This window comes from Lagopus muta, chromosome 6 (assembly GCF_023343835.1).
Source record: "Lagopus muta isolate bLagMut1 chromosome 6, bLagMut1 primary, whole genome shotgun sequence".
Lineage (NCBI taxonomy): Eukaryota > Metazoa > Chordata > Aves > Galliformes > Phasianidae > Lagopus > Lagopus muta.
This window is the reverse complement of record NC_064438.1, coordinates 28725750-28743949: the sequence shown is the minus strand read 5'-3', so window position 1 is coordinate 28743949 and position 18200 is coordinate 28725750. Positions and strand designations below refer to the sequence as shown.

Sequence of the window (18200 nt, the reverse complement as noted above, 5' to 3'; positions counted from 1 at the left end):
TGCCATGGGGTTATAGAAACAATGCACAAAATAAAATTACTAATGTATATTTCTTGGTGATGCTTTAAAAGAGTTTCCATAAGAGACAAATTTAATGACATATATACATCTGTTTATCTTTTATATTGGGATCTACACCATGCAATACTCTGCCTCATGTTATGCTTATGTTGCCTTCTATGACAGGCTCTTGAGCAAGATAGTAATCCAGCAAATCCTTGCTTATTTTGTTAGCTTACCTTAACTTTCTAATGGAGTTCTGCCTGCCCTTTTCCCTCCAGATTCAAGCCTACCTGATGTGCAACAAGTTGCGTTCTGCGTATCTGGTCTCGGTGAGACAAGAGAAGAGCAGAGCAGTGCAGCTTGTCCAGCATGTGCGCCAGCTGGCCGAGAGTAGTGGAGAAGATGTTGTGCACGCCATCTGTACCCAGTGGCTCACAGTGCACCAGCCCAAAATGAGAAATCGGCTTGGCCAGGGCAGCAGGAAATAACATTCACCATCATGCAGAAGGGGAAGACTTCAAGACACCTTAAAGGCACGCAGTGCAGCAATCACTTGGTAAAAGGGAAGTCTTCTAACTTGTGTCAGTAGCAAATGGAAGCTGCCAGTGTGCCTCTGGTTAAAAGGAAGGGAACTAAATTACAAGTGCCAGTAATCTCACAAATAGTCACTACCTCAGGGTGTCTTTTGGCCCTCTTTAATTTGGGTAGGGGGAAGGGTGGCAATTTCAAACAGAACAAGCAAGATTTTTTTAGGTCTGTGAAAGAGAGCGCTTGCGTTTTTTAGAAAGGCACTGATCTTTTCCCCCTTTTTTTTTTTTATTTCTAATCCAGACAACCTGCATGGAGAGAACAGAAAAATCTCAACAGCTCAGTGTAGCCTAGAGTATAACACTTTCTGTGATTATAGGTTTCCTTTAGGATTTTTTTGAAGATTTCAGAGATCTTTTACAAAGACTGAAATTCAGAGATGGTTGTTTTTAAAATCTCTACACAAACTATTGCTAACTTCTTTCCCCCACTCCTACCCACTGCAATGTGTTCAACGTTCTTAGTTTGTTGGACAAAGTACAAACTGATTCTTCATGGCAGGTTTCTACTTCCCAGTTGCACTGTCTGAAATACATATTGCACGTGAGTCCTTACAAAATGGATAAAATTGTAAGTGGCATATCCTGCAAAGGGCCTACAAAGGGAAAAATCCTTTAAAATAGTTTTTAAAAAATCACCTACCTCTTTCTTTGCTATAATATCCAATAAAATGTTGTGATGCAGCTTTATCACTGAGCAGATGCCGGTGAACTTTAGGTATGGCAGAAAATATGGAAAGATAGAGCTGTGGCAAAATTCAGCAGTCTGTATTCCTGTCACACAGGAATTTTAGTTTTTTTCTTATGAGAATAACCTGTCCCTGTCAGGTACAGCAGAATGCATTAACAAGACATACTGTGTATATTATAATGTCAGGCTGGAGTGTGTTAGGACGTGTGAAAAGGCAGTATTTTATAGTGCAAGGAATGGAACAGTGGCTCCTGTGCTAAACTTGAGTGTGTGTGGTAAGGTGCTTACTGTGACAAGAAACAGAGCAGAGTTCTTAGGTTTAATCAGCAAACTTTGTGTCATTTCTGCATTGAAGGATGCTGAAACAAGCAGCTGCTGCTCTGCAATGATGACTTGGACATGTGAAATGAGCAGAGGACAGACAGCAGTAGGACCTTCTAAAAGAAACAAAACTTAGCCACAAGAGTATGTTTGCAGTTAATTTTTCCTTCAGCCCAAGATGGGAAAACTAGTTCACTTTTGTTGTTAACTGTTTAGTATTTGACTGAGTATTGATGAGTATTTTGAGGAAACAGAACAGTTTCTGCAAGTAGTTTTAGTACATAGAATAACTGAGACTGTCAAGTATGGGTTTTGTAATGTCCCCAGACTCGGTGCAGTGACAGAACAGACTTTGATAGCATTGGGAAGGACTTGCTCCATCCCCTCTGGGTGCTCCACTGCTACCACCCTCTCTCCCAGAGGCGCAGTACTCACTAGAGCAGGGCTAGAAATGTCTCTCAGCCAAGTCGTCAGAAATGACCGCATTTAGATGTTAGAATCTCCCAATCACAGATTTGCATGATCTCATTAGTGAGCAGTACCGATGAAAGCTGCTTCTGTTTTCCTGGCCAGACTGACCTAGCTTGCCATCAGCTTAGAGCTGTTAGGCTAATCCTAAAACGTGACACTATCCATCTATTTGATGACTTCTAGCTCTCTAATTATGGGGGGAGGTTCTACTGTTCATGGGTATCCAATTATGCTTTGCTGTAACACTGTTCTGCTCCAGTTCCTTACAGCTATATAGAGCACAGAGAGCGGAGTTCGTCATGCAGACCAGTCAGTTCTGTACCTGCCTTTCCTCTCGACTTCTTTGCACTGTACTTTATGCACTTTATAGTGTTTATTGTAATTTGATGTTCTTAACCTGGAATTGTAGGGAATGTTTCTCTTACCAGCAGAACTGGAATTCTGATCCTGACCAACTGCCTTTTGTCATGAATAGTGCAATTATCAATGGTTTGGATTTTTGAGCTTCAGAAATGGATTAAGTACTGCCAATTTAAAAACTCTATAGAAATGACCATGGGCTGTTTACAATGGGGGGGTGTGAAAAGGAGAATAAAGTGTTATGACTGAAAGTTTCAATATATCTTGTTTGCTTTTCATCTCAGCATAGCAGAGTCTTTTATTGTAGATCTGTATTTTTTTTTTATGTGGCTATGTTCACCAGATGAACATGGGGAAGAGTTGCTGTCATACCAAAATATGCCTTTGCTATAACATTCTCCATATTTAAGAGCAACTGTGCTATCATCACCTCTTCAGAGGTCACCTCGGTAGCTAGCTCGGCTTATATGTGTACTCTGGCAGACTAGTAATTCTCTTCAGGCAGCTTTGCAAGTTAATGCAACTCTCCCTTACAATACTCCCTTTAAGGCAGCCAAATGAGCTTAAGCACTCATTTTACAGATTAACCTATAAGCTATAAATGACTTAGCCAAGGTCAGAGAGTGAGGAGACGTCCCTCTATGGTAATATGTGGTTAGGTCTTATAGTGACTCTAGGATCTGATTCATCTGTTTGAGAAAGACACTGACCTAAAAGGGGAAAATATGGCCTAGAGATGCTTTCTGCTTTTTTTTTTATGGTTTGTTGTTCCTGAAAGCTCCTTTGATCAGAGCCTGCATGGTAGGTAAACAATCCACTGCTACAGTGTTGAGGGAGGAAAAAAGGTCAAAAAAAGCACAGGGAGAAACAGAAAGGGACTTCAGAATATCAGCTAAAATTATTATTTTTTTACATTAGTAAGGCAGTGCAGATACCAGCAAAAACAAGTGAATTGCATCATTTCTGAAATTTTCTTCAAAAAATTGCTGTAAAAAGGAAATGGCTCTATTTAGTATTGATCAGAGGTAGCATGGGACTGATGTACGTGGATAGCTGCCAGACATCATGAATCATAACATGAGCATTTGCTTCCCAACACTGGCAGTTGGTCAGAGGAGTGTTCAAACATGGGTCTAAATACTTCTGGATTTTTTTTTTCCAGAAAAAGATAATCCTGTGAGCTATGGCACTTGTTGACTTAAGCAGCTAAAAAAAAACCTAGTTTTCAGAAACAATCTTGGATGATGGGTCCTATTATATCAATTTTCACTAGAGCTCCAAGGCAGTAAGCTCATGAGGACGTGGATTGACTGAGCTGCCTTTTGACCATGCAGGCTGTATGGTACAGTGAGGTCAGGCTGGTAGCTATGGATAGCTGTGGCCCATAGCTGCTCGGATTTGTTTTCTTTTTCTGTCTTGTGACTAAACTGACCATAATATCAGGTTAGCACTGGCCCCTGCTTCAGCTATTTAGCTCAAGGTAGTTTGCTGTCAGAGTAAATTCAATGCTAAAGCCTCAGTGGAAATTAATTGTTGTTTTTCAGCGCAGTTAACTTTCTTTTTAATTAAATCTGCTTTTTTCCAGGTTTGTAAATCACTTAAGTACAGCTTAGATTTTTATTAGGACAAGTTTTATACCAGCTTTGCTTAGTCTTTCCACAGCAGAGATTGTTAACTGTTTTGAATAAAATAACTAGCCACTGCCCAATTTCACCATTCCTGCAGGTTTTAACCTTCCAGCTATCTGCATTGACAACTGTATTCCCAAAAGATGAACCAGTCTTACTTCACAGGCTAGAGGTGTTTAGAGAACATGGAAAATAATGCTTGATCCTAGTTAGGCCAGCACTTGTTTCTAAGCGTTTGTGAGCATTTATATTACATGTAATTGCCAGAAACATGACTACTTGTACTCTGCCCTGTCAAATATTAGGAACAAAAAATGACCTTGTAAATCTAGTTTTTAACGTTTTACTATTGCTGGTATGGAAAAAGAGACTAAAGCAAAAAGCAACTTTCAATACAGGTGATCTAAAGCTAAGATGATAACCTCCATTTCTATTCTAAAGCCACAGGACAACAGCCTCTAGCTGTTGTGAATTACCAATGATTGCTCACAGTATTGGTGCTCTAATTTTCCAGCTACAAAAAGGGATGCTTTGCTTTCTAATCTCAATCATTAAGTGTAGCATTCCAGAAAATCATACTGGACTGCATCCACAGAACCATCACAAGGGCAGCTGAAGTACCAGTGTTCTTGGCAGCAGTGCTCTTCCCAAGAGTAGCATCACTGTGCTCAGCCACATACACACAGATGGCTGCACTGCTCAGTCCCACTGGATGCCGAGGAGCTCACAGCTCACATTCCAGAGCTTCTTTGCTGTCTCATCATCCCGACCCCATGGAGATACATACGCTGGCCGGCAATCACTGTAAGAGGAATATTATTATTACTTTTAAAATCAAAAATCTCTAGCTGTACACTGAAATGGCTATGATAAAGTGAGGGAATTGCTTTTAATCCATGAAGCTTCAAGACCAAGTAAAGAAGGGTAGGGAGGGTGGGAGTTAGATTGGGAAGAATCTTTCCCAGTGGCACCAAAAACTAGCAACTGAGTATAGCTCTATCTGCCACCTTGATGTTTACAGAACTTTATTTATATTCTGCTGTATACTCATCACTGTGAGTTCTCATTAGTATTACTAAAAAAGATTATAAATGCTAACCAGGCTGTACAGGAGTACTTCTCTAGCAAATTATAACTAAGTTCCTCAAACAGACCTTTCGAAACTGGTTATCCCGTCCTATTCATCCCACTATATTGCCACTGCATGAAAGATAAAGCTGCCTCTGAATATAATACTGTAATAACTATATATGGTTTCACATTAATGCCATTTTCATTATCCTCTGAACTACAGCCCCTTCTCAGCTCCTGCAATCTGGCAGTACATTGTCTGGACTAGGGATTGTGTGTTCTCATCTGTAATGCTAGATGCTGCATGTTACATAGAAATTTAAGAGAACAAATGAAATTGCATCTAATGAAATGTAAGATTTCTATCCTTTCTAGTGTTCTTATATCCCAAAACACACAGTCTCTGATGCTCCTGAAGACTGGCAGGCTGCTTGTTTAATATACATACGTTGCCTGGAAAGTTGAAAGGCTTTCAGGCCAATCCAGTGTAAAACCAGGCCTGTGTGAGATTTACTGTGAAGGCTATTACTTTCCTATCAAGTTCAAAACTCTGCTTTTTTATGACTTTAAAATCTACCAAAGCTTTCTGTACTCTAGTGCAGTACCCCACTTCTATTCTCAGAAAAACAGTGAGTCTTGCACAGAAGATTAAGGCATCTATTTATATATTCAAGTCCGATTAAGATAAACAAATACCCAAGTGAAGATCAAAGTCATTACAGAGACTAATCTGCTTGCTTATCACAAGAAAGGAGAGCTCTGAAAAGAAACTAAGGCTTCAGTATTGCTGTTGCAAAAGCAACAGTATTTTTGGGGGGGAAAAAAAAAACAACTATGTTAATTTCCTAAATACAGTATTGTTATACTGCTCGACACTGCTCTACACCCAGCAAGAAACTGACATACACAGCTAAAGGAAACTGTTGAAATTGCAGTTTCCAAATTTAGGATGATGATGATGTAGAACTGTATGGAGCTGTAGCTTTTTTAAGAGAAAATACATGATTATGCAGTGTCCTGGAGTAGGTGAAAGGTAATTAAGAAACAATCAGGTTTGTAGAGAGAGCTACAACTAATAGTTTAATAGTTTAATAGTTTGCAGGCAAGAGTGATAAGCATCCCAGCAGGTGTCTCTTGTAGCTGATGGTCTGTCACACTGGAGAATCAAGTTATTTTTGTCATGTGCCAGTCCTGAAAATCTTACCTTCTAGCTCTGCAGCACCACCAGACCTCCCCTCTCTTTGGGTGCACAGGCCCTTTTTGCTCCAACAAGGTAAAACTAAACTGATCTCTCCCTGACTGCCTTAGGTGACCTCATTAACTAAACAGCTCTACTGCAATCTAAGGATTAGAGCGCTACAATCGTGACAGCCTTTCCTGCACTTGGAGTCCACTAATACTGCTGGCATGAAATAAAGTGTTGCATAGGTCAGAGATCCCTTCTAATGCAGTATCATCTTCAAGAAATCTAGAAAGGATAGTGCTCTAGTATTTCTCTCACCCTCATTCCAGTAAGATTGAGTTATACCAACCACTTATGTAGTCTCTTCTTAATAATGACAGTAATACTCATTTTTTCTGCCAGTGAGGCTTCACGGTATATCATTCCATCAGCTTGCACCCACCTGAAATATTGTCCTGTCACAGATTCTAGCTCCTCTGCTACTGCACAGTACACACTGGTCTGAGCTCCTTCCCATGGAGTCTTCAAGAAGAATGAAAATATCCTCCACAGCCATGACATTACAAATGAGTGCCGGACCAACTCAGAATGGACAGAGCCAGGATGGAGAGAGTTTGCTGTGACTTTAGTGCCTATGGTAAAAGAAAGTAGCCCAGGACAAAATTAATGTGTCAGATTGCCTTTAAACAGTGGACTAATCTTCCTCAATTCCACCTGCAACTATTCTGCAACTTACAGAAGAACTGCTGTGGATAAAGGGAGTGTTAATGAAATTTTTAGTGCTACTGCTTTCTGGAGCACTCCCTTGTCCCTTCCAAACAGTGCTGTCACTGTATGTCTTCTGCACAACAGTGTACCAGGGAGCCTGATGTTCAAACAGCAGCAATTTCTAGTGGGCTTTAGACAGCAAGAGATTTCTTTGACTTACTGTACTACAATTAGAGAAGATACTGCTTAAGTTTACAAAAAGGACTGAATAACAAGGCCGATACATATGTTGTGACTTAAGAGATACTGTCTAGCCCTGTGCTTCTATTTTACAGCCCTTCACCACTGAAGGCAGCTACAACTGCCTTAGTTTGTCCACAAGAGATTGCAGTTCGACACAAGTTCCTTTGTTGTTGTTTTTCCCTCTTCAAATTCTACTCACATAGCACAATTGTGTGCTTAGATGCAGCCAGTTTGTGACAAGTGCCAAATTAAAATCAAATCCATTCAACTGTGTCAGGCCACTGACCTCCCATGCCCTGTTGCTGTTAAGATAATTAGTGCTTTAAGTTTCCTAGTTCCATGGATGAGATACTTTTTCCCTTCCAACAGAGAGCTCTCAGTGACCCTTGTCTCAAACCATTTCATTTTTGCACCGGCTTTTTTTTTCCGTCCTCCTCACCCACACTGCTCAAGAGCCAAGGAAACCACTCTCTGCTGGGACTTGCCTTGCAGCCGCCTTGCCAGCTCTCGGGTGAAAAGGACATTGGCCAACTTGCTGTGACAGTAGGCGAGGCCACGATTGTAGCTCTTCTCGCCATTGAGGTCATGGAAGCGGATTCGGCCTCCGTGATGAGCCAGTGAGGACACGTTCACAATGCGGGATGGTGCAGACTGCTTCAGACGCTCCAGTAATAAGAAGGTTAAAAGAAAATGACCTGGGGGTGAGAAGAAATTCAGTTCTTCTCTGAAGGGTTTCCCCACTGGAATCACAAAGTACTTTCAATGTGCTTATTATGAGCTATAGCTTTCCTCCTTCCATTCTAACCACAAGAAGGAAAAATGAAAGCACCTGGAAGCAGGATTTCCCACTGGCTTTTTCCAGAGATATGAAATGAAAACCTGACTCCACTGGCCTTACCAAGATGATTCACTCCCAGGTGCATCTCAAAGCCATCGGCTGTCTTGGAGTAAGGGCATAACATTACCCCAGCATTATTAATGAGGATATGAAGTTCCTTCTCTTCTGCAAGAAAGAAAAAAGACATCAATCATTAAATACAGAGATGGAATACAGACAGACACAAGTCAGACAAAAAAGAAAACCCATGCCCAAGTGGCAGCCACACTGCTTCTGTAAAATAAGGATAACTCTCCTACCATCAACTCGCCCATGGCCTCCGGCAAGCTCCTGCTGTAAACCACAACAGCCAGCATGGCACAGAGATGCATGGGTCAGGAATCTGATGTTAGCTAAAAATCGCTGGCACTATAACAGAACTCCCTTCTTGCCTGAAGACACCAACAATAACGGAGGGTGGGGCTGCCTTCTCATTTTTCTGCCTTTGCTCAGAATAGATATTGTTGCACAGAACAATTCCAGATACTACAAATGAAATCCATACAACAAAGGGGAAGATGCTTTCATAGTCACATCAGCAGCATGCGGCATTGTACAACACCCTCAATTTCTGCTTTAAAACCCATGATATGCATGTGGTCACACAGGAAGTCAACAGCAGTGTAGGAATAGAGCAGGGCAATAGTCCTCCCAAGGTACGCTCTGTTGTACCCCTTCCTTAGCTCCAGAAAGCAGACAGCAGTTGCTGGCAAAATACACACACTGAAAACAAGGATCCAGAGGTCATACCTGCTAGAAAGCTGTTTGCAAACTCCCGGATGGACTTTGTATCAGCCAAGTCCAACTTTTTCACAATGACTTGCTGATTGTTTGTCTCAGCTCGGATTTCGCGTGCTGCAGCTTCTGCCTTTGCTATGTCTCTGCAGGCAACGATCACCCTTGCACCTGCAAGGAGGAAAAAGCAGAACACAAACGGATGTCACTGGGAGCACAATGCATGGCCAGAGCTGGGACAAGGGCGGACCACTCAACGCTTACAATGTATTGTTTCCTATGGAACTGACTTCAGTTCAGGGGAGAAGCTAACAAGCACAAAAACTCTTCTCATAGATTGTTAGCTCCAAGCCAGCCCAGAACCTCTTTTCAGACCAGGAAAATGCACATCTGAAGTGCCTCTGTCCAGCTTCTCCCAGTCAGGTGAGTGCACTGCTGCCCTGGTATGGCCAGTTTGTACATGTGGCACTAAGGCCTACAGCACACAGAGATGCCTGGACTCCAGCCAGAGCAATTTCTAACATGGGTAGTTTCACTGCCTTGATAGTTACCAAAAAACATTTAAACCAATTTTAAAACGTGAGCAACTGAAACACAACAGCAGCAGATCTGAGCCATTTCACAGCCCCAAACAAGGATAGCCCTGTGACTCCAGGCACTTGCCTGGTCCTCTCCAAGTGGCCATAGTGCTGAGTATTTCCACGTGCTGGGACACGGTGTCAGGGTTCAAGCAGTGAAGGCAGCTGAGAACTGGGGAGCTGCACTTCAGGAGTTACAGCCCTGTTTGAGGGAACTTCAGAAGGTGGCTCTTAGATGGAAGCACGGCCCCAGGCTCAGTAACTCCGGGGGCCATCAGGCTCCACACCACGGTATGGGGTGCCAGATCACATCAGTTCCAATTAGCACTGTCTCTTCTAAGTGCAGTTAAGCCAGGAGAACGGATTAGCAGCCGCTGCGGGACACCGACTGCGCAGAGAGAATCACGCGGCGATCCTGCCTTGGGCGCAGAGAGGAGAGCCGCACCCGCTCGCAGCGTGACGCTGACTTGCCTCTCCGTGCGAGCTCCCTGGCGGTCTCTTTCCCGATGCCGGTGTTGGCGCCCGTGATCACCGCCACCTTCCCGTCCAGCCTGGCCGCGGACCCGCACCGCCCTCCGGCCACGTACCGCCTGCAAGAGAGCGGCGGGACTCGAGGGCGGCTTCGACTTCGCCAACCGCTCGGGCACCGCGGCACGGCCGGCCCGGGCCCGCCGCAACGCCCCGCTCCGTCCGCGCCGGTGGGGCCACGGCTCCCATTGGCTGCCAGTGGGACTCCGAGCGCCGCGGCCAATGGGCTCCGCGCAGCGCCGTGGGGCGAACCCGGGCCACTGGCGCCCGACCGCCCCGTGCCGCGGCTGCCGCCGGCCCCTCCACGGGAACGGCGCGAGTAGTCGGCTGCCGCCACTCAGACACCGCCGCCGGAGCGGCATTAACAAAAAAGCCCTTTGTATTTCTCCTCCCCCCAGCAAAGAATCGAGCGAAACAGCCCAAACGCGAACCCCGACGGCACGGAGCCCCCGCGCGGCTCCCCCAGCGCCCCGCACCTGATATAGGGCGCCGCCGCCAGCATCAGGAGGGGCACGGACACGGCAGCGCCCAGCACCGCGCCCCAGCAGCTCGGCATCGCCGCCGCCAGCTCCATCCACGCCGCGTCTGCACCGATCGCGCCCGGAAGAGCCGAGCCCACCCCCCCGGGAATATGGGCGGTGGCCGCGCGTGGGGCGGGCCGCGCGTGGGGCGGGCCGTGGGCGGGCCGGAGCACCCAGAGGCGGGGCCGTCCCGAGACTGCGTGCGGCCCCGCGACTACAGCTCCCGGCGGGCAGCGCGCTGCGAGGCCCTCCCTCCGTTGCGGCTGCCTCGGTGCCGCCCGGAGCAGGCCGCCGTCAGGCGTGGGGACTCCGCGTTGCGCAGGCGCGGGACCCCGCGGTCGATGGCGGAAGCGCGGCCGGGAAGCGGCGCGTAGCCCCGAATCGGCGGGAGGCGGCCGCTCGCTATGGCGATCCGCGGCCCCGCGTCCTCGGAGCACCTGGAGCGGCTGCACGAGATCTTCCGCGGGCTGCACGGGGAGCTGCGGGTCGTGCCGGAGCGGCTGCGGGGCGGCGCGGCGGGTGAGGCGGGGCGGCTCCGTCTTGTCGCTTTTGTCGGCTTCGCGGAGGCTTCGTCCGCGGCGCGCGGGAGGACCGCGGTGCGGTGAGGCTCCGAGGCCCGGCCGGCGCCGCCCGAACCGCGGGGCTCGTCTGGGCCCGTTCCTAGCGCCCGGGCTTCGCTTACGCTCTCGGCTGCGGGCTTGGCGGAGAAGGGGAAGTGGCCGCGGCGGGCTGCCCCGCTGCGGGAAGCACCGCCTGGGTGTGAGTGAGGAGCGAGGGCGGCGGCGTTGCAGCAGCGCGGCCCTCGGGCCTCACAGTGCCCGGGCCGGCCTTCCTGTGCGCCTCGAGTGGGTCCATACCGCATTTGGGCGTAAAGTCATAAACCCGAGAAACAACGGTGTACTCAGAGTACGGCAGTCTGTGTGCTCGGTGACGCCAGGCTATGAGTAGTGCAACGTTTCACTTCTTTTCCCAGTTTCAGTCTAATACCGCTTGAAGTTCGGGGTTGCCATCCTTGTCATTTCCAGAAAGTACAGCAGGAGAAAGACTTAAAACTGTGAGCCACAGCTTTCAAGAAGAGTGTAGACGGGAGGAAGAAGAGGCTGCCCGAAGAAGCTGTGGAGTCTCCTTCTCTAGGGATATTTAAGACCCTCTTGAATGCTTTCCTTTGCGACCTGCAGGGAACCTGCTTTAGCAGGGGGTTGAACAGGGTGATCCCCAGAGGTTCTTTCTGAACCGTACAGTTCTGTGATTAAAAACTGCCTTTGTTTTGCTGGCAGTCACCAAGAAGGAAAAGCATAAAGGAAGGAATACCCTTTTGTGGAGAAGTTTGATCTGGGCATCATTTCTGTAAAATTAGTGGGAGGTGGTTTGCAGGGAAGGGTGAGATTTTGTGCTGCTTGAAATCCAAGCTCAGCCCATTGTTGGGAAAAGAATGGGGAGAGCCCACCCTCACACACATTGAAAAAATGCCCCAGAACACTCGAGTTTCAAAGAACAGAGATTTCTGGTAGAAAATTCTCATTTCCTTGCAGAAAAGAGAGTTATCAGTTTTGTGGAAAAAAAGTAAACCTTTGCCAATTCCCAAACAAGGAATTCTGAGCAGTGGCTTTAAACAGAATATTGACAGGCAGCAATTTCTTCCGTGCTTGAAGATCATAAGCAGACTACAAACATTTTTCAGACGTGCTTTGAAATGTTAATATGATGGATTTATTCCTCAAATTTGTCACTGAAAAAAAGAACACTGCTGTTTTTGGGAAGTATTGACAAGGGTGTTAAGTGAAGTCAGGAATTTGTCTCTGGTGAAGGCATTTGTAAGGCATTGTTTGCTGCCTGTGCACACATGGGTCTTCATTTTTCGCACCGTCATGAAGTCTGTGGGACAATAAATGGTGTCCTGTGTACTCTGAGATGACTGGTACCTTCCCAGACTGCAGGGAAGACAGAATGTGTCATTGTTGGACTATCAGGGGCAGAAGTGTGGAAATGTTCTCTCTCCGTGAACAAGAAAATAAATTCTCAGATCTGGAACCAAGCGTTTTCTTCCTTCCTAACTTGTAAGAAGGCATTTTAAACAGCATCAATCAGTTTCAACTGTAGATACGGTCCTCTGAGCAAATAGTTAGTTGTCTTTTTCAACTGGTTCTGTTTCGATTGATTGAAAGTGAAGGAAGTCTCACAGATGTTCATGGACACGTGGGTGATGTTTCTGTAGCTGAAGTGCAGTGCTGTACTGATCCGACTAGGGGCACCCAAAGAGGGTAAAATACTGCTTTAGGTCTCAATTGGTTCGAGACAGCAGCAGTTGTTCAAGAGGACAGTGTGTTCACCAAGGGAGTAAAGTGACCTGCACGAACAGAATAGCGACTTTAGAAAGTTGTCTGTTGTTGTTGTGTGCCCATGTCCTCTATTGTGTGTGCTCTATGTCCTCTGTTGTTGTGTCCCATGCCCACTAGCAGCCTGGTCGTTCAAGCAGTTGCATCAGCACAAACCTACATGGCAGAAAAGCAGGGGAGGAGCTGAGGGCAGTCAATTTAGGAACCCCCTAAGTCAGCATTTCCTGCAATGTGAAACTTATTCTGTCTTAAGTGCACTACAGGTCAAGCTCAGGAGCTTAATGGGGATTTGAACTGAAAGGGAAGGGCCATGGTGTGGGCATGGCGCATCCACAGGATGGGCTGTTTTTAAGTGTTTTGATCAAACAACCAATGTCATCCCTGAAAAGAGAAGTATTTGGACAACCTGATCTGGTGTATTGATGTTGGCTTTAATCTCAGAGCACTCTGTAAGGTGCTTGTCTTGTTTGAGTGGTTGTTTTTAAAGGACTGCAAGGATGCAAAAACCCGATTTGCTGGAAATCAAGCTTTCAAGTTCTGCTCTAATTTTGCCTGGACTTATCTCACATGTTGCTTTCTCTTCTGCAGAGGAGAAGAAAAAGCTAATTCGGGAGTTTGATGAGAAACAGCGCGAAGCAAATGAAACGGTAAGCTTAAGTCTGGAATTGTGGCCTTTCTGGACAGTTAAAATGTTGATTGCCTTAAAATGGACAGTATCCCAAGTTTTACTTTAATGTTCTTATGTTGGCAGACAAATGTATTTTTTAATTTCTTTGATTCATTGGTGTGATTAATATGTCTGTATTTGTTATATAGAGAGATGCAGACAAGGATGCTTTTTCTGTCCGGTGCTCTGGATATTGCCTTCCCTTTGTTGATCAAAGGAGAGTGGTAAAGCTGCAGTTAGAATTGCTGGAGATCGCAGACAGGACACACAGGGAATCTGCTTTATGTTTTTTTTAATTGCTGTTTGGTGTTTCATTGTTTTTTGCTGCCTTACCTTCACATTAGTGTTAACCACATCTTTCTGCAATAATCTGGTGAATGGCCAAATGTCAGGGACCTTAAATGTTTGCAGCCTCTGTTGTATGGGCTTGCTGGGCAGCAGGTGACATGGGACAGAGCAAAAAACCCAAGGACTTGTCTTTCTAGGCAAAACTGCGTCACTCTTTGTTTTCTTACTGATGTGCTCCTATGCTGACTTATAACTCGATGCGTGTTGTTTGCTTGTTTTGTTTTACCACAACAGTTGCAACAGAAATCTCCTCTGGCTCTTCCTGGGAGAACTGTTTCTGAATTCTTTTTGTTGAGGCACTGTACAGCTGAAACTCCAGGCGGGTTGAACTACGTTGCAGGAGTGGTGTAGTTGATAACAGATGAGGGACATGGGGTTAATCGTTCCCCCCTACACCCTGTATCACATAAGAACGTGTGAATTTCTTCATCTAGTGATGAGTACTGGATACAGCTGCTCATAAGAATAAATTTGATGCTGTGAAATAAATTTTCTTTCCTTTAAGCTCCGGGAAATGGAAGAAGAACTGAAGTATGCACCTCTACCGTTCCGCAATCAAATGATGAGCAAAATCCGGGCATACAGAAGGGACCTCTCCATGTTCCAGAGGGAGATAAGAAGCACAGATTTGGGATTAGGCCCCGGAAGTCAAGGGGATATGAAATATGGAATCTTTTCCACAGAAAATGAACAGAGTGTGAGCATCTGATAGAAACTGTATTTAAACCTTCTGTGATTGTTTACAGTAATGTTTCAGATATATTGCTTACAGTGTTTCTGGTTTTAATCCACTTGCTTTCTTGTATAACTGTCTGTGTATCTCTTTGTGTGTAACAAGAGTATCTTGGGAAGGGGAAGAAAGGCCTAGAACTCATAAGAGAGCTTTTCTGTTCTAAAACATAGATACAAGTGTAATCAAAATGGTAACATGTGGTTGATTGCCTACGCAATGCGTGTTTAAGAGACTTGTTAAGGGTACTCAAATACTTCATTTAATCACTACCCTGATGAGAAGAATGGTAAGCTGATCTTGATTTTAACTCCAAAATGGGATGAAAGTCACATACACTGTATAGGTTCTTCTGTAGTGTCTTCTGTAAAGCAATCTCAGTTTTTTTATACTTTCTGGAAACTATTTAGTCTTCCTGTATATTGCACAGTATGGCTGTGCTGCTGCAGAGCAAGAAATACAGTGGTTTACCACATCTGTTTAGGTATGTCCAAGAGCAGAGAGACTGAATTTGCTTACTGTATTCAGAGAGGTGTCTATATAGAAAATTTGTGGAAGTGGTTTTTTTGTTTCTCTGCCTTAGTTAAGAAAGGTTTGAGGGAATTTCCATAATACAGTAGCTAGGTACATTTTTGCATTTGATTCTTCTTGATTGCATCTGGGAGCAGGATGGTGGGTCAGACTTTTGAAGCTTAAGAAAATACGCTTATGTTGAGCTACCTCTTCACCCTGAGGTCAGCAAACATTTCTTGCTCTCTATCTGTGGCTACTGGCTTGCAAAGAGGAGCTTTGTTACTTAGCAGTCCATCTGCTAGTGCTTTTTGTCTGTGACTGAGTAATCTCCTAATAATCTCCCTGGCAACTAGCTGTAGTGTCAGAAATGAGACTGACATTAAATCTGAACAAAAGGGAAGCATCTGGATGAGCCCAGATACTATTTTCATACAGATGTTACTTGATAGAACAGTGAATTATTACAAAGATTGTAGTTAAATGTCTTAACTCTTTAGCTGCGTACCCTTCTTTCTGAATATGTCAGAAGCCTGGTGTTTAATGGTTAAACATATGTTATTTTTCAGACTAATCTGCAGTCACAGAGAGTGCTGCTTCTCCAGGGAACAGATAGTCTGAACCGAGCCAGTCAGAGCATTGAGCGCTCACACCGGATTGCTGCTGAAACAGATCGGATTGGCACTGATATCATTGAAGAACTTGGGGAGCAGCGAGAGCAACTGGAACGCACCAAGAGCAGAGTAAGTGGAGAACCTGTGGGCCATGTGCTCACACAGCCCAGGGTTAGCTTAGGGGGAAATGTATGCCAGTCATTGTACTCGGAGATCCCCAGATGTGGTGAGCCGGTTGACGCTTGAACATACCAAAGGCTGCCACATTGCTGTGTTGTGCTCTTAAAAGGAACATCTTCCTCTAGACTGACCCAAAGCATCTGCTACTGTGTCTGTGCAAGGCCAGGTGATTAAACCCATCTACTGCTGCTTAAAAATTTAGCATTGTTAAAAAAACTACTGATCTAAAAAATGCTAGGGAGTTGCCCGCCACGTAAAATTAACAGTAAAGGTTTAGATTTGGGAGACATAAGTTCCTTTAATTAAGTGAAATTTAATGGCAGCAGCTAACACTAACCTTGCAATATTTGTATGTTAGCTGAGGCAACAGTTTGGTTCATTTCTGAGTGTTACCAAGCTGAAATGGATCATCCATTAACAGTTCAGTGGTCAAATACATTGGGTCACACAGGCCTGTCAGGGCAACATGTTTATGTTCTTTGCTGGAAACTTAATTGCTTTTCAAACAGTTCTAGATACGCACTAGAGGAGAACATGATAACAGATGGCAATTGTATTGACAACTAGATTAATTAAACCAATTTAATAAAAGGGCCTCATACCAACTTTGTAATAATTGTAGGTAGGGTGTTTGTAAATTTCTTGGAATCTTTGTGAGTACTTAAAGGAATATATCCCTGTCAGCCTTATTTCTGCCTTATTAAGGAGACAGCTACTCCTTTTGTACTGTGCCCGCAGAGCAGTGTTGTCTCTGAATTTTGAGAATATATAGTTAACATTGATCACATTTGTTGGTGTTTAAATGTTACAATTAAGAATTGCATTTGCATGTTTAGAACTGTATGTTTTTTCAAGTGGCAAATAACTTTTGTTTCTTCTTAGTTGGTGAATACAAGTGAAAACTTAAGCAAGAGTCGTAAGATTCTGCGTTCCATGTCCAGGAGGTGAGTAGCACCTGACTTAGAATGGTGCAGTATTCAGAAGGTCATGTTGTTGCTTACCAGTTTATGGAAAAAAATACTATAGTGTTAACTGGAACTTTGGGGAGATTTTAGGGCATGTGCAAACAGATTGTGTGGTGTGATGATGCTAATTTGTTTTTTTTTCTTTCTGGTAATTACTTAACGGAATTGTAGGTGAGTGAACACTACTGAATTTGTGCTGCGAATTATTTTAAGATAATACTGGGGTTACAACAATCAGGCATGATAGATTGTAGTGATGGGAGGGATTTTGTCTAAATTACTGTCTGTTTCTAAAGGTAACTTTTGAATAGTGTTTATTCAGATTGGCAGACACTGTGCCATAAATCACTGCAGCATTAAGTGATTTAGATGTCTGATGACAGAGACAAATCTCTTTAGCCCACAGGAATGCCTTAGCATAGCTAGACTGTTATTTGAGAAACACTGAGCTTGACCCTACCCTGTGTTGATGACTAAAGCCTTGGTTGCTTAAGTGTATTTATGGTTTAATTGTATGGTTTAATTATTCTCATAAAGCAGTTCATGGAATATTTTTTCAGTAGGTACTTATGGTCTAACAAGCTTTTTCCTTTATACTTACCATCATTTCCGTTAGCAACAATTTTCAAAGAGAAAAGTACATTAAATTGAGATTTCTAATCTTAATTCAACTGTGCAGTTTCAAATAAAATTAGCACAGTATAGGGTTTAAAGCTGCAGCAGTTCAACTTAAATGTTCCTTTGTGCTTAATTGAATAAACAGGCACACACAGAGCAGGATGCTCTGCCTGACTGGGGAATGGGGACGGAGGAAAAGAACAGAACTACCGTTATTGAAATAAAAGATGGAATACAAAATTTCAGGAAAAATTAAATGGGCAAACACTAAGCTTGCCTTCTTGCTTGTTAAGTTCTATTTAAAATAATACTAGCTGAAACAGGGGAGCTACTTTTTGAAGGTAAGAATCAGCTTTTTTACTACAAAAACAACCTTGGATTATTTGTGTTTTTTATTATTTTTTAACTCTAGAATAGCCACTAATAAGTTGTTGCTGTCGATCATCATCATCCTGGAACTAGCCATCCTAGGAGGTGTGGTCTACTACAAGTTCTTTCGCAGTAGATGAACCTTTGTGACTTTGTTTTCAACTGCTGAGGAGTAGGATGGGATGTCTTCCCTGTGATTGTCTAAAACTGAACTATCTCATAAGACAGCATGCACCGCTGAAACTGTCCTGACACGGGAAAGACAGTGAAAGGAGGTAAAAAGAAAATACAGAGACAGACTAGCAAACTACTGGTGAGATTACAGAGAAGGTAATAAATATTTTATTGCCTCAATTTG

At 44.2% G+C, this 18200-nt stretch overlaps 3 protein-coding genes across 5 annotated transcripts in view; 2 read left to right on the top strand and 1 right to left on the bottom strand.

The window, feature by feature from the left end:
* The window catches only part of ZFYVE26 (zinc finger FYVE-type containing 26), a 46376-nt gene extending 43175 nt beyond the window's left edge, over window positions 1-3201 (top strand). For all 3 annotated transcript variants that reach the window (XM_048947433.1, XM_048947434.1, XM_048947432.1), the window contains exon 42: window positions 282-3201. In XM_048947433.1, the coding sequence (XP_048803390.1) occupies window positions 282-491 (210 nt within the window). In that variant the 3' untranslated portion in view covers window positions 492-3201. The remainder of the gene's footprint in view (window positions 1-281) is intronic.
* Window positions 3202-3312: 111 nt separating this feature from the next.
* LOC125694384 (retinol dehydrogenase 12-like) lies at window positions 3313-10620 on the bottom strand. Its single transcript, XM_048947465.1, has 7 exons — window positions 10461-10620; window positions 9928-10046; window positions 8894-9049; window positions 8165-8269; window positions 7752-7961; window positions 6758-6947; window positions 3313-4863 (listed from the first exon to the last, which is right to left on the bottom strand). Exons 1-7 carry the CDS (start codon window positions 10556-10558, stop codon window positions 4761-4763), a joined length of 981 nt encoding a protein of 326 aa, XP_048803422.1. The 5' UTR covers window positions 10559-10620; the 3' UTR covers window positions 3313-4760.
* A 124-nt stretch (window positions 10621-10744) lies between these two features.
* VTI1B (vesicle transport through interaction with t-SNAREs 1B) lies at window positions 10745-18196 on the top strand. The gene is made up of 6 exons (XM_048947473.1): window positions 10745-11024; window positions 13430-13488; window positions 14362-14553; window positions 15666-15839; window positions 16773-16834; window positions 17886-18196. Exons 1-6 carry the CDS (start codon window positions 10910-10912, stop codon window positions 17980-17982), a joined length of 699 nt encoding a protein of 232 aa, XP_048803430.1. The 5' UTR covers window positions 10745-10909; the 3' UTR covers window positions 17983-18196.
* The last annotated feature ends 4 nt before the right edge of the window (window positions 18197-18200 follow it).

Coding starts and splice junctions, on each gene's coding strand:
- LOC125694384 (XM_048947465.1), bottom strand. CDS start 10,558: ATGGAGCTGGCGGCGGCGATGCCGAGCTGCTGGGGCGCGGTGCTGGGC. Junction 10,047..10,460: donor GCGGCGGCGCCCTATATCAG/GTGCGGGGCGCT, acceptor GCTCTCTTGCAG/GCGGTACGTGGCCGGAGGGC. Junction 4,864..6,757: donor GTGACAGGACAATATTTCAG/GTGGGTGCAAGC, acceptor TTCCTCTTACAG/TGATTGCCGGCCAGCGTATG.
- VTI1B (XM_048947473.1), top strand. CDS start 10,910: ATGGCGATCCGCGGCCCCGCGTCCTCGGAGCACCTGGAGCGGCTGCAC. Junction 14,554..15,665: donor CCACAGAAAATGAACAGAGT/GTGAGCATCTGA, acceptor GTTATTTTTCAG/ACTAATCTGCAGTCACAGAG. Junction 15,840..16,772: donor TGGAACGCACCAAGAGCAGA/GTAAGTGGAGAA, acceptor GTTTCTTCTTAG/TTGGTGAATACAAGTGAAAA.